The sequence below is a fragment of the Aythya ferina genome, assembly GCF_964211825.1.
Source record: "Aythya ferina genome assembly, chromosome: 1".
Taxonomy (NCBI): Eukaryota; Metazoa; Chordata; class Aves; order Anseriformes; family Anatidae; genus Aythya; species Aythya ferina.
This window is the reverse complement of record NC_140296.1, coordinates 91,797,930-91,815,377: the sequence shown is the minus strand read 5'-3', so window position 1 is coordinate 91,815,377 and position 17,448 is coordinate 91,797,930. Positions and strand designations below refer to the sequence as shown.

The 17,448-nt window shown below is 41.7% G+C and overlaps 1 protein-coding gene across 6 annotated transcripts in view; it reads left to right on the top strand.

Annotated features, from left to right (window-relative positions):
* AGPAT3 (1-acylglycerol-3-phosphate O-acyltransferase 3) overlaps positions 1 to 17,448 on the top strand; it is an 89,636-nt gene that overhangs the window by 65,619 nt on the left and 6,569 nt on the right. For all 6 annotated transcript variants that reach the window (XR_014693670.1, XM_084521417.1, XM_084521418.1 and 3 more), the window contains 7 exons: positions 3,092 to 3,318; positions 7,997 to 8,166; positions 8,346 to 8,507; positions 11,375 to 11,528; positions 11,961 to 12,063; positions 15,014 to 15,089; positions 17,241 to 17,439. Coding sequence is in view for 5 of the 6 variants with exons in the window: in XM_084521417.1 (XP_084377543.1) it covers positions 3,141 to 3,318; positions 7,997 to 8,166; positions 8,346 to 8,507; positions 11,375 to 11,528; positions 11,961 to 12,063; positions 15,014 to 15,089; positions 17,241 to 17,439 (1,042 nt within the window). In the remaining variant the exon portion in view is untranslated. The remainder of the gene's footprint in view (positions 1 to 3,091; positions 3,319 to 7,996; positions 8,167 to 8,345; positions 8,508 to 11,374; positions 11,529 to 11,960; positions 12,064 to 15,013; positions 15,090 to 17,240; positions 17,440 to 17,448) is intronic.

Genomic DNA, 17,448 nt, shown 5'->3' with positions numbered 1-17,448 from the left:
GGAAATACTGTACGTATAGAATGATTAATGGCTTAATTTTCACTTCTGAGTTCACAGAGAAACTCATATTTCTTGAAATGGCTGTAACATGATTAGTGAGTATACTGCATCTGTCTTTTAAGCTGACTTCTTAATGAAATAGGGCTGATGCACTCTTGCTGTCTCTGCCATTCTCCTTTCTCATGGCTTTTGAACTAGGTGGCCAACTTCAACCACGTTTAACAGAGAGGTGGAGGTCTCAGAGCAGGTTAATCATTACGATATTCATGAACGTAGAAGGCTGGGTAAAGGAGAAAGATGATATTTTTTTCTGAGAGGCACTTTGCATCTTATAGATGCCAGCAAATTCATGTGAATGAGGAGCCTCAAGACTCAGCTCTTTAGCAGAGAGTGGTATAAAGGCTCCTTGTTCCAGCAAATGGTGCTTTCCCCATCCTCTTCCCTGCCTGTCTCTGGGATTCAGTAAAACAGCTTCTGACCTGACTGTCCTTTGCCTGTTGGTCTGCCCTGAACCGCCTCTCTGTCTTATGTGGTCAGGAACGCAGAAAAATAAAGAAATCCTGGGTTAAGATTAACTTCATAGATATCTTAGAAAATCGAGTGCTGTTAAATGAGTGACTCGCCAGAGGGACACCAGCTCTTTCGGGGCTGCAGCACCGCTGAGGCCTGCAGTCCCCACGTGCCCAGGGGTGCGGGCTGAGGCAGCCAGGCCGTGTCCCCAGGCAGAGCCGCGCAGCTCTGGAGTCCTGCCAGAGTGAGGCAATGCCCAGAGCACAAGGGTGATGTAAATCCTACTTCCATACGCAGAAAGCTGGAGAAGCAACACGACAGGGTGTCTCCAGCTTCCCCTTGGGTAAAATGTGATGTGTCCTTTTGGGTCTAACACAGCAACATCCTCAGTTTAAAGTACAACCACCAGTGTGCTCCAGACTCCTCAAAGCAAAGAGTCTGTGGAAGTACAACCAAATGATTTTATTTGAGGATAATTCTTGAAATTTTCTTGTTCTCCCCGCTGTTTGCATGCACTTTGGCCCTTACCTGAAAGGGGCCAAGCTGTGCCTTGAAAGGTGGTAAGAACTGTGACGCCTGTGACAGGCACAGGCACCAGCAAAGAAATAGCTGTGTGGAGAGAGGGGGGGGAAACTGTTCTCTTCAGGCTTGGTTGGACTGGCAGTTGGGGTGTTTTAGATTGGATATAGAAGGAATTTCCTCACAGAGATGGTGGCCAAGCACTGGAGTGGGCCGTCCAGGGGAACGGTGGAGTCACCATCCCTGGGGGTATTTAAGAGATGTGGCCCTAAAAGATGTGGTTTAGTGATGGGACTCAGTAGGTCACATTGGTCATTGGACATGACCTTGAAAGCCTTTTCCTGCCTAGCTGATTCTCATGGAAGAAATGTTCCTTCCATTCTTACAGGAAAACACGGGGAGAATTTAGATTATTCATCCTAAGCTTCAGTATCAGCTTATTCAACTTGCTTTGCTTTCTGTGGTAGGCACAATAGTTGCTATATTGAAACAGATTTTCCTCCTCTGTAATGTACTTCTGAAGTGGCTAGATTACAAATAATGCAAACAGACTTTAATTGTGAAAAAGCTAGACACTGCATGAAAGGCACTAACTGAGGTGTAGAAGAGACAGTAAGAAAACAAGCTAAGTAAAATTGCTGTTGAGTTTTATAAATAGCACCATCATGTAAGCAGGTGGCATCTGGCTCCTGACAGCTGGCAGGTACTTTATTTTCAGGCTTTGGGAACTTCTGTATCACTTTTGGATGCTTAACTTGTCAAGTGTGCTTATTACCATCTACTGGTGGTTCTGGTCATTTGCAGCACTCAGGGAGACATAACATGAATACTTTCAGCAAACTTTGGCTGAAGTAGAAAATGAGGGTCATGCCTTCACTTTTTGGGTGAGACATAAAGGATGTGGTTTGACAGCCTGGCTGTCCTCATTAAAGGGCTTCTAGTACCCAACAGTGCCAGATAGCTTGGTTTCGGAACAAACTCAGTCAGGTGGCTTGTTTAAAACATTTTGTTGGGTTACATTTGTGCTGGTGGGATTTGCGTTGGATCATACTTGTCTAAGATACCTTGACTTTGTGCTGGTTCACATGTCACCCAGCTTTCTGCATCAGGTGTAGGTATGAGGTCTGTGCCTGAGTTAATGCTCTGGCTAATTCAAGGGAGGTAATTTTCTGTGCCAAAGCTCTTCCAAGATTGAGTTTATATTGCTACTTAGCCTAAGGATTTTTTATTATTTTACTTTTTTTTTTTTCCCCTGTACTGACTGGTATATCTGATTGTGGAACTGTGGCTTGACAAAATGAGAAGTTACTAAACTTGCTCTGGCATGGTTTGTGAATGTGGTAATACAGAACTTCTTTTTCCATCATGTAGCTTGCCAGGTGGCTGCTCTAATGACCAGCCCTGCTCTTTTCATCATGAAACATGCTGCGGGGTGGAGAACCTGCTCTGCAGATGGGCTTCACTGCTGTTCTAATCAAAGCATGTGCAAAACAAAGCTGCTGAAGCCCAGCAGCCCTCACTCCATGCTTGTTCATAAGAAGTGTGCACAGAGTGCTGGTGTTGGAGGCAGGCCAGGAGGGCATCAGTTCATCTACAGGGCTCTGGAGGCTCAGCATACCAATAAACCCATGTTTATTGGGTGCAGGGGGGATGAGGCTCCTGTTGCAGTTCAAGGAGGGCACAATGATTGCAGTCCAGCTCGCTGGCTGGTGGTGGCTCAACTGGTTCACTGTGAGCATGGATCTTTGTGTTTCTCCCAGCATTAAGTCCAGTTTTATGATCTTTGTCCGAAAAGAGGTGTGAGATTCGTCTTCAGCTAACAATAATCTTGTTAGTGGGCTGTAAATTGGAAGTAAAGATTTATTTTAACCTTTGCTGATGGTGCAAATCACTTCCAATTTGTTGTGTGAAGACCTGAATGAGACAGGCTCGGAGAGGAGGTTTATAGGGCTGGGTTTCTGTTGCTGGAGTTGCACAGACTGTTTGTTACAGTGCTCCCATTTTCCCCTTCCTCAGGGTTTGTAAATCCAGGCTCAATTAGATGCTTTCTTTTCTCTTTCAGGACAATTATTCTGAGTGACGGCCCTTGCACACGCTTCTGAGTGGTTATCATGGGCTTCATTGCCTTTCTGAAGACCCAGTTCATAGTTCACCTCCTCATTGGGTTCGTCTTTGTTGTGAGTGGACTGATCATTAACTTCATTCAACTATGCACGCTAGTCCTCTGGCCCATAAACAAGCAGTTTTATCGACGAGTAAACTGTCGCCTTGCCTATTCGCTTTGGAGCCGTGAGTATGCTTGAAGGAGACCTGAGGTCTGGGGGTGGGAAGGGGGGTGTCTTTGATTGCTCTTCATTAATTTAAGGAAGAAACACATGCATGTATATGCACACACAACAGAGAGAACTGTTAAGTTGTAAGTAGACTCTTTCAGAGCAACTCAGAGCAGACATCTTTTTTAAGTTTTGGGAAAACATACAGGAGTCAAGTGACTGAGGCATACTGTCACTCTGTCCTATAAAAGGAGCAGAAAGGTAAGCTCCTTGCTACCCTGACCCTACCTTGCTTGGTGGGAAACTGCCGATCAATACCATCATTGTCCTGCATCAGAGACTCTGCTGAGCGATGGGAGAAAGGGGAATTTGGAGACTGCTTCAGGTATTTGGTGTAGGTGCTTTGTTGACCACTTGCTTAGGGGCACAAGTTGACTGTGTGATCTGCAAGGACAGATGTCTGTCTTAAATATCTAGTGTAAATGCCTTTGTAGCTGGGCTGTATGACAACTGCAGAGTCCTCTTATGCCCTGCAGTATTCATCTATGACACCTATGTCTCTTCTTGTAAACAGTTTTCATCTTCTGCCTCTGGGAGAGCTCTGCAGTGAGTTCAGCTGCTTTGCTTTCCCATTTTAAGACTTTTGCAAAACTTCGTCCCTGTGGATGGTTTTCTTTTTCCTCGTACAGCTTAACAGGACAGTAGATTTCTGAAATGAACATTTAGAAGGCTCCTTAGTCCAAATGTCACTCCCTATTTCAGGAGTGAATCATCCAATGCATTTATACATTTCCATTCTCCATCTTCTTCCAGTATGCATGGCCACTTACATTAGTGCTCAGCATCCAACTCCCACTTTGGATAAATGAGTCACCTGAACGAGTACTTAAATTACAATTGAGCAGTCCACTGACAGGCACCCACATTTAAGTCATCAATGTGAAGTATTACCAGTAAAAATGCTCCAAAGTATCTAGTTTGGTTGCTTTTTAAGTTTTTTGTCTTTGTCCTTCCTGTGCTTTTTGTTCTACCTATTTAGACTGCTGTCTAAGCAGCACAGGAGAAGTGAAATTAAGTAGAGTGTCAGGCAAACTGTCAGGAGAAAAAGGTATTGTAATGGAAAAAAATACAGACAGAAGCTTCAAAATTAGCTTGGGGCATGAGATGGGGGTGTATGGGATTTTGTTTTGCTTGTAAGAATTTCTTTGTGCTTTTTAATAACTTAGAACCTGATCTCATCTTGCAAACTATTGCTGCACGAGTCGTCTGGTTTTTTTTTCAGAGGATGTGAGCTGCTTGTGCCTGTAAGGCTTATAGATTCACACCCTTGATTTCTGCAAGTTAGCATTGTGTGTGGAAAAAGCAAGTTTTAAATACTGTTATCTATACTTTGTATACACTGAAAATACCCTACACTTGTTCAAAAAGGTTTGGAGAAGTTGAGTAGATAATTGGATTGCACCTAGGATAACCCCTCGTGTACAGCCTATTAAAAATTAAACGAGTGAGAAATTAAACTATGAAAATTAATGTAAATGTTACATGGGATTGCAGAGGGCTGATGGCCTGTAGTGGAAGAGCTGGCAGAATGTGCACTTCAATTGTGATTTATAATGAAATAAGTGGTGTAAGTGTAGCAGTTCAAATGTTGCCATCGTAATGAAATGTGTTCTGTTACAGGGAAGGCTTTTGGCAGTGAACCTACAGCTTGGTGTTCTATTCTAGATGCTACGGTTTGGTCACTCACTCCAAACTGTTTGGGTTGAGGCTGAGAGTTTTCATGTAGGAGCTCTCCTTACAGTAGCTGTTTTCCACAGAAACTGCTCTGCCAGTCTGGCAAAGGAATTGTGTGCAAGAGTAGATATAGAGGTGGTTGTGTGTGTGTGTGTGTGTCCACTGAAAACAAGGCTCTATTACTGTATTTCTTCTTAAATGCTAAAATGTGGCTTCAAAAGGGGAAGGAGATAGACTCTACCCAGTGTCCATGGCAGACGTTTGGGGAAAGATAGCAAGAGAGAGATGTGTTGGACTTGAAAGCTTTCTAAGAAATAGTGAAGCACTGAAATAAGTCATCTGGAGGGGCTGTGATTGAGATATTTAAGGACAAGTCAGACTAGTGAGCTCAAACTTCAGTCTGTTAGCAAGGTGGCATCCCCTCCTCCCTGTCCTTCCTGCCAGGGCCTTCCTGGAGTAAATTGGTGCCGGGGATTTTTGTCAGACTCTGGGCTAAAAGTAAATGCTTCATTGCATATTTAATTCATGAAGGGTAGTCTGTATTCCAAGTTTTCTTGTGTCAACTCTTTTCAGATGACTCATGCCTTTGGATAGCAGTGTGTTTAGTCCAGTTCCAAAAACAGTCTCTCAAATTTTAGTACTTGAAGCCAAGAGATGCATTGTGCCTCTTGTTTATTTTCTTTCTGGATGGCTTGTGAAGTCATAAAACCACTTGCTTTGGTGTGTTGGAATCCAGATGGCAAGAAGGGTTTTTGCTGTAGTAAAGTTCTCAGTGGCAGCTACATGGAGCATCCCAAATGTTGCATGTCTTACCTTCTCTTGGCTTAGAAATAGAGGCTTGCTGTATTAGTGACAGGATCAGTACACATGAAATATCTGTTACACTTCCCCCACACCTCCCTCCCCGCACACACACACCAAAAAAAAAAAAAAAAAAAAAAGGGAAATGAACCCACTCCTTGTTATAATAACTACATCATTTATGAGTACACTTGCAAAGGACAATCTGTTTCCTTATATTTAATTCACTGGCTCATCAACCCGCCTATTTCAGTGTGAACTCTGAGATCTCTAAGCAAAGCTTTCTCTACTATTTTGGAATACATAGTGCAAGGAATACCTTGCAGAAAATCGACACCTGCCTCTGCAGAATTTTTACCTGATCTTGAGGAAAAAAAACAGACCCATTTTACTTTATTTTTGCTAAGAAAATGAATTGTCTGTAGCAGATACTGGAGGTGTTTAGAAGGGGAAAGTGCTTGGAGTATTATACTGTTTGGTGCCACTACTCAATTCTCCTGAACACCTACCTGGAAGAGCACAGCTCTAAACTGAGGTCATTCTTGCTGTCCTCTTTCCCCTTGCACTAAGCCAGCATAATCAGAGCAAGAAAGGTAAGCCATCACGTCATTCCCAAAGGAGACAAAGCTGTAAAAGTAATAATAATAATAACTTCTAGTTGGTATAATTTTTTCTTTTCTCTGCTGTAATTCCAGTCAACCAGGGTTATACTTTCAATCAGCAAATCGTATAAATTTGCCATGCGTCCAAGTGAGCAAGTCTTGAAAACGTTACAGGAGAATACCCTGGCAGATAAGTGGTCACACAAGGAATACAATCTGAATAACTAATTCTAAAGAAGCTACGTAGCTTTGGCAAGTTAGGATCATTTTCCCTACTACTCACCTAGATAGTGTGTTTGCCTTCTTATTGATGTGGTGGAAATTTGGACTGACCCACTCTTACTTGGCAGCTGAGGTAGAATACTGTGAATTGTGTGCTCGCTGATCAGACGCCCTTATGCAGGAAGGCACCACTCCATTTTACAAAACCAGGCTGGAGTGTACAGGGTGGCAGAACTGTGTAGATGTAGAGAACTGAGAGGTCTCCTTCCAGTTTTGTGTATCTAGGCCCTGCATATTTATCGTAATAATATCAGAAAAGCTGGAATTTTTAACTGCTGTCGTTGTGCTACCAAATTTTGATTACATCCATAACTAACTGAAATGAGAACATACCAATGACTACAGTTTGCATGGAAGCAAATCTTCCTACTGGGAGAATGAACTATTCTCATACTTTTTATAGATGTCCCATGATACCAGCAATACTTTCCATCTGCCTCGTTGCACTGAAATGAGACAAATAGGCTAACCATAGCAACTACACTGAATGTGTGATGAATTTAAATGGAGGGTCCTTTTAAGATGAAACAGATGGAGGTGGAAAATGAAAAAATGTGGATAATGAAGGAAATGTACAGTGGAGTAAGAGAGACACTGGAATATTGAAAAGTTGGAGAAGACAGGGGAAAGGGCTCATTCTTCACTGTGCAAGAAAGAAGCAATTTACTATTCCTGGCTTTCCATGGGTATTTTGATACATTAGCTTGATTCTCTGGTGCTTCTGACTCTGACGACCATAACATAGAATGATAAGAGTCCTAATATTAAAAAGTCTTGCGGAAGGTCTGTGACACCGTATGCACTTAAGAGCCCGTTATTGGTCTGTTTACCTCCATAAAGCTTGTTTCATGTTGAGTAAAAGCATTAGGCAGCATCTATGCATAATTTGTATTCCACCTGGGGGAAAGTGCACTCATTTAGTGGAGCAATCAACAGCTCAACTGTCTTGTGTTCAGGTATAAAGTTTTGGGTATTCTTTCTGTTTATCGTGAAATTCCACATTCATACTACAGTGCCCAAACTTGGCACCATAAAAACTTGTTAAAGAATTCCTAAAGCATATATCTAGTTCCCTAAATGCTGCTTAAGGATAGCGTTGTGATTTGGTCTATACCTGTACAAGCTCTCATTTAATCCCTACTGGATTGGGTTGAGATGATGACAGTGTTGTCAGGAGCCAGAAGAGTCCAGGTACTGAATGGGGCCGGAGACTAAATGCTGAACATTTTGTGTAAGCATCACCTCTAACTCATCTGTCTTCACCATGTTTGTCAGAGTTGGTAATGCTGCTGGAATGGTGGTCAGGCACAGAGTGCACCTTGTTCTCCGACGAGGCTACTGTGAATACCTTTGGGAAAGAGCACGTCATCATCATCTTGAATCACAACTTTGAAATTGACTTCTTGTGTGGCTGGACTATGACAGAACGCTTTGGAGTACTAGGGGTACGTGGTGCCATGAGCTTTCCCTTCATCTGAAGGACTGTGGGTCTATTTTAAACCCACGCACACAGAGTTTTCCAGATAAAACTCCATCAGCTTTCCATCACCTTAACCTTAATGCTTTTGTTCGATACACATCAGCAAATGACAATTTTGGATTGTTGTTTTTGTTTCTCTCCAAGAGTTCCAAAGTTCTCGCTAAGAGAGAGCTACTGTATGTGCCCCTAATTGGCTGGACGTGGTACTTCCTTGAGATTGTTTTCTGCAAAAGGAAATGGGAAGAAGACAGAGATACGGTTATTGAAGGATTAAAACGTTTGGCTGATTATCCTGAATATATGTGGGTAAGTGTTGGGTTCCTCTGCTGGTATCGACTGCTGGAAATGCAATGGTGAAGGTGGCACTCTTGTGGTGCAGTAGCCTTGTGTATCAGGAGAAGATCTGCTCCCTTCTGTTCCTCATGTGCTGTCATGGAAAACGTGCTCTGTTTCAGGAGGTCTTTTGGGATATGCCCATAAAGTGTTGCTTTGTTTTCCTGTTGGTAATTAAAGGCATTTGGAAAGCAGTTCAGAAGCTTGCACGGATGATTTAGAAGCTTATAATGAATAAGTCAAGCTTGTGTAATACTTAAAAACAAGTTCAGATAAAATGTATGGCTTTTTATTCTTTTTAAAATAATAATTAGCAGCTCATATTTGACTACTAAATCTATATAACCTTAAGTTACATCTTCTGAGGTAGGCTAAAAATGTAGGCAACAAAAAATTTTTCTGAGGTAGGCAAAAAATTTTCCTGGAAGAGCAAGTGCATCTGGGTGGGGTGGATGCACAGACCATGAATTTTCGTAGTAAGTTCTTCTGTTAGCGTGTTCTTTGATCTGTAAAATTATATGTTTCCTGAAAAGTCTCTATGAGAACATATGGTAAGATTACAACTGCTTTTGCAGTTATGCTTCTCCTTTTTATTTTGACATTATTTGAAGCCAAGGGTAGAACATGTATGTTTCATTACGTACAATGTTATTAGATTTTACTGCAGAAATACAGTAGTTTAATCAACCTATTAACCTTCTTTTAGCTTTGAATGCAAATGTTTTGATAAGTTTACTGTTTAGCTTTTATAGCAGTGTGTTTAATGTGGAGATATTTGGCTCATAAAACATTTTAAGATGCTTTTTGCACAGTTCAAGTGAATTTCACTACTCAAGAAAGCTTGTTAAAATGAATAGTGAAATAGTAGGTCTTAACTTGTACATAGTAAATGGATCATTTGTTTTTTTTATCATTACAAAAAAAATACAAATAAAATATCTGGACAATGTGTTTTAAACTACTTAATTGCTTGAATACATGGGTATGAACTAAATATATCCTCCTCATTCGTGTTTAAACAAATACACACACACACACACACACACATATATATATATACATACACCAATTAAAATATGGCAAGACTTTATTTTAGTTGCAAGTCTGTATGTTGTAATGATTCTATCGTTGATAACCAAGAACTAATCTCTAGGGAAAACAACAACAACAAAAAAAGCAAATGCAAAACGTAGTTATTTAAATCAAGGCTTCCTGCTTGGTAATTTAAATTATGATTAAAATTGACTTGAATAAATCAATTCCCTACTTTTTTGTGCATTCTAAATGTTGCAATTAGCACCGTCTGTGCAACCTTCCTTCGTTAGTTTTTTTTCACTCAGGCCTTACAGTGCAGTCTGTACCTTGCTCACTATACTTGGCTCAGAAGGGTTGCTGCACCACTGAGTACAAGAAGGGGAGAATTTGGTGCAGCAGAAAGAGAACTTGAATTTAAGACCAGAAGCTGAGTGTGCAACATTGGCCTCTGTACCTTCAGCTGTCCTCACCAACTGCCTGTGGTGGTCGGTCAGGTTTTGGTAATGGGATTCACAGAATCATCTAGGTTAGAAGAGACCTCCAAGATCACCGAGTCCAACCTCTGACCTAACGCTAACCAGCCCTCCACTAAACCGTATCCCTAAGCTGTACATCTAAACGTCTTTTAAAGACCTCCAGGGATGGTGACTCCACCACTTCCCTGGGCAGCCCATTCCAATGCCTAAGGGCCAAATGAAGATTGCAGGGCCAGCTTCCATGCTGTCACACGCTCAGGCAGTTCCAACTACCACGTGTGTGGCTTTGCAGTCTTAACATTTGTTTGATTTACCTTTTATGATGCACGTTGTGTATACACTACAGAAGGAACAAGTCAAGCGGCCACAGCACTGACAAACAGCAGGTATATGGTGACTCACTCAACAAGGGTTTCTTTTGAACTGCAACATTACAGCATTGTACGATGCTGCTGTGAGAAAGAGCAGTAGCAACCTTATATTCCTGCCGTGCCCGTTGCTTCTTGTGATGCAAAGGTTTGTGTGTTTGAAAGCTGCACGGTTCCTAAGGAAAAATGGATGTCCACCTTTCAGAAAGACCAGGGATAAACAGAAGTTCACCCCAGGGTGCTCAGATGGGCTTTGTTTGTCTGCTCTTGGCTTTTGGCTTCGGTGTCTCTCACAAGTAGAGCAGATGTAATACAGATGCTAGAGAAGGGCAGATCAATAGTTTTGTGCTGCATGAAGTCAGGGTGGGAGGATTTCAGTCTTTAATTGTTGCTCAGGATACTACACTCAGATTGATGCCTTACATGATGAACAAGGTAAAGGCTTTAGAGAAAGGTACCATTTTTTATGAACACAACTGGTACAAGTTAAAATAAATAAATAAATAAATAAAACCAGAAAATCTTTCAGACAAACATGTCTGTCCTCAGGTGAGTAGCTCTGGTTGTACGGTTCAAATTTTAAACAAGCAAGCTAGTGATTAATGTTTTTTATTCTAAAGTAGTCATGTACTGATAATTGGGTTACTTTTCCTGATATGTAGATTAGTCCATAACCAGCCAGCTAAATCTTTAATGGATTTTTTTTCTTTATAAATAAATATTTCAGGTATAACTACTTAGAGTTTTGTTACCTTAAATTTGCTTCCAATGTAGTTAAATATAATCTATGCTGAATGAGTAGCGAGGTGGTACTTGTGCCTCCTACTTGATGATCAAATTAGGTAACTGAAGCGTGTGTGTGCACGGATTCATGTTTACATTATAAAAAAAAAAAAAAAAGTATTCTGCTTGTTTTCTTGTGATCACAAAATATCCTTGTTTTTGCCTTTTATTTTACTAGTTTCTCCTGTACTGTGAAGGAACTCGTTTTACAGAGACCAAGCATCGTATCAGTATGGAGGTAGCTGAATCCAAGGGGTTACCTAAGCTGAAATACCACCTATTGCCCAGAACCAAAGGCTTCACCACTGCTGTCCAGTGTCTCAGGGGAACAGGTACTGGCAAGCTGCTATTCATTCTTCACATTAATTGTAACGTATAGCACATAGTAGTATATATACTCTGTAGTTAATTTTCTCCATTACAATTAACAAGTTGGCAGTAATAATCATTCACCTGTAATTCATGCCACATAACTTTTACTACTCCTAAAAAATAAACTTCTTAAGTGTGTAATTGTTGCTTAGTTCATCAAGTCATCTTGTGTTTTGGTAACGCATGTGCAACGTAGATGGGAATGTCAGGTGGCTGAGAGAGAAAAATAAATAAAACATGGTAACACAAAATAGTGAAGGGCTCTGCTGCCTGCATCACTAATGCAAGGCTTGTGCTAGGCCCTGATGCTGTTTAATGCAAGGGTGCTGCTGGCAACGTGGTTGCTAGAATTGCTGACATAACATTCATTTTTCTTTCTTTTTTTGCAACAGTTGCAGCAGTGTATGATGTAACACTAAATTTCAGAGGAAACAAGAATCCGTCCCTATTAGGAATTCTTTATGGAAAGAAATATGAAGCAGATATGTGTGTAAGGTGAGCATATAATGATGGTGAGCCCTAAGATGCATGCTTTGGCGTGTTGAAGTGTATTCAGATTTCCCAGGGAAGCATCCTCTGCTGTAGTCCACTTTGCTTTGTTGTTCAAGTTTCTCTGCAGACCACAGAGACCTCCTTGCCATGCCCACACCCCAGCTTCAGTTTACTTTCACGTTTCAGATCCCCTGATTTTGCCCAGCAAGTCAGAGAGCATTGGACGGACTTTTTAAGCCTGAGTATAACTGTACTGTCTGGGGTTTCCCCAAATTTTGTGCGGTGAGGGCACTCATGTGCCTTTCTTTTCTCTGATGGAAACAGAAAGCAACTGCTCTGTGCCCTACACAGTCCCTTGTGAGCATTTGTATAGTATAAATAGCCTGCCCAGCATCAGTAGCCTCCTGTAGAAAGTGGAGTAAAGCTCCTTATTGTGCCAGTTAGTCTCCGTCTCTCACATGGCTTGATTAGCAGATTAGAAGGTAAATAACGCTGAAACTCAAATACATGAATGAGGTGGTACATTCCTCACGTTCTTCTTTTTTTTTTTTTTGCCTGAAAGAGTGACTGTTAACCCCTACCTCCATGCAGCACGTATGTGCATGTATGCACATGTACGTGTGCTTTCTCTTTCTTGCTTTCTCCTTGTTGCTGCCTTCTTCAGAAGCTTTGTGTGATAATAAAAGCTACCAATGTTTTCCTGTTGAATTTCCTCCTTTCCCTTTTATGTCTGGACTTGACAAATGACCTGCTTGTTCTTTCCACAGTTTTGACAGCTCACTTCTGGTACTTGAAGTAGCAGGACTACTTGCTACTTCCCCTACTCCGTTCACCTCTGGCCCTGGGTGTGTGCACTGCAGGTGCATAGCACTGGCTCTGTACATTGTCCTAATGAGAGCCAGTGTGCCATGCCAGAGCTTCCACAGGCAAAAGACTTTATAGGGACTCACACTCAAGGTACCACAGCACCATTTTTTTGGAAGAAATGCTGTCCCAGGGGAGGCAGGGTGCTGCAGCCCTAATGGGGAAGGGAAGGACACATCCCTGATGAGGGAAGTGAGCAGACGACTTACCAGTTAGTGAAACAACACATAAAGTAGTTGCCACCTCTAATTCCATACTGGTGCTACGTGTGCGTTGCATATTTACCTAGATCCAGGGTGCACGTGCATAGATGTACATCTGGATTGTTATACACCGAGCAGCTGCATTCAGTTAAATTATTCAGTTAAATATCCTATGGCTTGGATATTATAACTGAGATGCAAGTTGCTCTCCTCTATTGGTGAGGAGAGAAGAGAAATGTTTTCATTAGTCTTTAGAAGAGATTTGGTTTCATAAAATTCTGTCAGATAGTGTTGCCAGGTGAAATTGCTAATTACCCTGTTGAAGAAGGTAATAACTATGTTGTTCGGTAATGTTGATTTATAACATGTTTGTGGACTGAATCGACATTCGCAAGATGCTTTTCTATACCTGAAGCTTCCGCACTGTATCATGGAGGAAACCATTATAAAAACAACTATTTTTACAGTCTTCTTGCTGAAAATTAAACGTGTCCTTGATGTGCCAGCGGACTTGGCTTAGGTAGAGAAAGGAAGCATGTAAGCTCTTGTTCTTCATATATGCGTATGAAGCTACCTGTGTAGAGGTAAGAAGCTTAGCTCCCTGGGGATGATCCAGTCTTTCTCCTGACAGGCTCCAGAGAAACTGATTAGCTAAATTAGTAAATGTTGTTGCTGTGAGTACCCTCTAGTGGTGATGTAAGTACAGTAACGATTTTAGCAGAGAGCTTTCAGCAAATGAGCTTTTTTTTTTACTGAGCTTTTGTTGAGCATTGTTTATGTTAATTGAGCATCTCCTCCTGTTAGAGTTATTAGAAGGAAATCTGTAAAACCTAGTTTTCAATTTGTTTATAGGATGCAGAAACTATTAGAAGTGCATTAGAATATCTTCCCTCTGCTGCTGCAGACTCAAAGGCTTTAACTTGTACTGTGGAAACATATTCCCTGGTTGAACAACACCAGATAAGTTGTCTGTGGGATCACTGTGTCTGTAGCTCTCCTAAAAGCCATAGTTCTGTTTTTACTGCCTGCCCTGCTGGAAGAGGGGCCTGATACCAATGTATGAATGTTAACAAAATGTTTGAGCTTGAGGGTAGGAGGTGTGTGTGCCTGCCCTATACAAACCAAGCACCTTCTTTCTGAGTTGATCCAGGATGTGGAGTTGTGTGCCACTGAGAAAGGAGACAACACACACATGCCATTAACATGCTCACATATCAGAACATGAAAGAATGCAGGACAATAAGTTGACTCTTCACAACTAGAAAGAGAATCTTAAAAGGCGCCTGTGCTCAGTGAGGTCAGGTCAGTACCCAGAGCTGGGCATAATTTTCCTGTCCATTCAGAACTCTATGTCTCTACCTGTATGGCCAGAGAGGCAGAGAGAGAGAAGAAATGCAGCCTCTGTAGAAGGTGTTTTCCTTAGAGTTGGTACACAGTGAATTTTTAACCACCCACCTCTCATTCCTTCATTTTTTCCCCCTCACTAGCAGAATGTAACAAACAGTTATCCTGGGTCTTGTCACTTTTGCTCGACTTTTTCCAGCTCTGGGTGCTTCATTCTGAGCTCATTGGAAATCAAACAGTGGTGGTTCCAGTGAGAGGGCAATGGCATTTTAATAGGAAATGCTTACTTAACTAATGTGCTCTAAAATTGATGGATGCTGATACAGTTTGACTTAGGAATCCGTGTTTTTGGCAGAGGATCAGGGGTTATTAAAGTCCCAGTTCTTCTGCACTTCAGAGCTCTGCCATTGGTGACAGTATTACTTCTAGTTTGTGCCCTTTATTAAATGGGAGGTCTTCCCTCATAGAGGTCTAAAGTCAAGCATCTAGATTTTGGCTTAATTCTTTTTCTTTTTTTTTTTTTCATCTCTCTACTAAACTAGGAGATTTCCTCTGGAAGATATCCCTCAAGATGAAAAGGAAGCTGCAAACTGGCTTCATAAGCTTTACCAAGAAAAGGTAAATGGCTTTGCTTTCTTTTCTCCCTTTCAGGACTTCTAGGGAAGTGTGTTAAGGAACTGAGAAATGCCCACCATTCCTCTGAGGGGAGAGAAGAGATGAAAATACTGTAAATAATTTGGCAGCCGTCCTTCAGACTGCTGGAAGGAACATTGCAGATGAGCTGTAAGGGAGCCCCTTGGCCACAGAGGGATGGCTAGTGAGTAGGCCTCAAATTGCTGGGAAGCACAATGGGATTCAGAGTTGAGGCTGAGTTGTGAAGACTAATAGCAATCTACCATCTCCTTATGTTCTTCATCTCCCAGATCTCTGTCATACACTTCTAAAAGCTCCATATTCCCTGTGACGTTTTTACGTACTCAAGAACTGTATGTTGGGGCAGCCAGTCGAGGCTCTTTGCTGTAATTGTCCTTTGCTTTCATGTTTCTTTCCTCCTGCCTTCATGTGATACCAGTGCAGTGGTCTGTGACACAGTACAGATAGTCCCAGAGATCTGCTGCCAGGGACTGATGTACCACAAGGCCAGCGGGCCTTTGGAGGGCTTAAAGGTTTCTCTCATTTTTTCCTTTATTCTGTTAGATGGTTACTTTCTTGACTGCAGACTGAACAGTCCTGTGGGGAGAAAGAGAGAACTGTAATTTGCTTTGCCCAGCTCTAATTGGTAGATTGTTGAGCTTCAAATGTGTATCTTGATATGTGTTACTCTTCTGTGAGGGAAAATGTAGGCAGCAAGTTATAAGGGTCTGGAAGTTTCATTTTGTTCTTTTTAACCTGATTTGTTTGAATACCTAAACTCTATGCAATTCAAGTGGAGAGAAGTTACCTTACAAAGAGCAGTAGCGACCATCATCCATATGCCCCCCTAGCCCCACACCTCCCATTGGCAGGGCTATCAAACCGGCTTGTGAGTCAGTGTAATACGGGATTAGAGAGCTTAAAAAAAAAAAAAAAAAAGACACTTGAATCCTGTCTCCAGCTATCGTGTATGTGCCTTTATCTAATTCCCTCGTGAAGAGACTCGTAGAGGTGAGAATTCCTTCTGAAATTGTGTGGTTTGAGGAGCAGACATCAAGATGTGTTGTTGAGGGCCCTTCTTTCTCAGTTTCTTTGTTAAGCAGTAAATGCAGGGCTAAGCAGGTGCAGCCCAGAGCACCCACTCTGCTTGGCTCTGTTCCTTGGGCACAGTGCTCTGCTGTGCTTGCAAATGGAGGTCTCGGTGTTCCTTGCTGATGTTTGCTGTACTCCATTCAACTTCGGCGAGAGGTGTTGTCAGGGGAGGTATTATTTATATATATGGGTATTGTATATATTGATCTTATGGTGGGAGCAATATGTTGTAACTGGAATCCTTGAAATCGATGCAGTGTACAGTGCTCCTGTACAATAGGTATGTCCTCAAAAGGCTGTGTTATTGGCAAGAAATGCCTTGAGCTTCTCAGCCCCATCATAAGGGAAGTTAAAAGAAAACAGCTTAAGTAGAGGGGGAAAAAAAAAAAAAAAAAAGAAATAGCCTAACCTGAACCATCCTTGGTAATGGCTTGGAAATCTCACAGAGCAGTCATACAAACCGGAGGGGGAATATGGGCATGCCACTCCTTCCTGTTAGTTGTTTTGTGATTGCATCTGTCTGCAGGCTCAGTTGAGAATGCAACTGCTCTGTTGAAGTTTTGTGGTTACGTACAGTGCTGTCTAAGCTGGTCAGCTTGTGCTTTGCCTTCTTTTAGTTGTATATGTAGCACTTTTCTGCTGTGACTTCCAGAAAAGTCAACATGATTTAGTAAGTAAAAACAGGAAGAAAAGCATCCAGCAAATAGGCAAGTATTGTCTGAATTGACCCCTGGCCTGACACTGCCCTAAATTCCTAAGAAATTAAGAGAACAGATGAAGATATTTGGTAGTGGAAAGGATAATATTGTTTCAGTTTTTATTGTGACCAACATGGCCTTCAAAGGACTAGTACAGTAGCCTTGGCAGCCAACAGAAATGCCCAAACAGCAAAAATGCAAAAACAGCAGATGGAAATGGATACCATGTAGTCTTGACAGACATTTACCACAGATGACATCCTTGATGTTGTTCTGGAGTTGACTAGTCTTGGATTGCTTAATGCAAACATCATGAACGTTTTTTCATCTGTCTTCTTTCTCTCAGGATGCTTTGCAAGAGATGTATAATCAGGAAGGCGTATTTCCTGGCCAGCAGTTTAAACCTCCTAGGAGACCATGGACTCTCCTAAACTTTCTTTTCTGGGCCACAGTTCTCCTCTCGCCTCTCTTCACATTTGGCTTTGGAGTTTTTGCAAGTGGATCACCTCTTCTTATCCTTGCATTCCTGGGATTTGTTGGAGCAGGTAATAAAA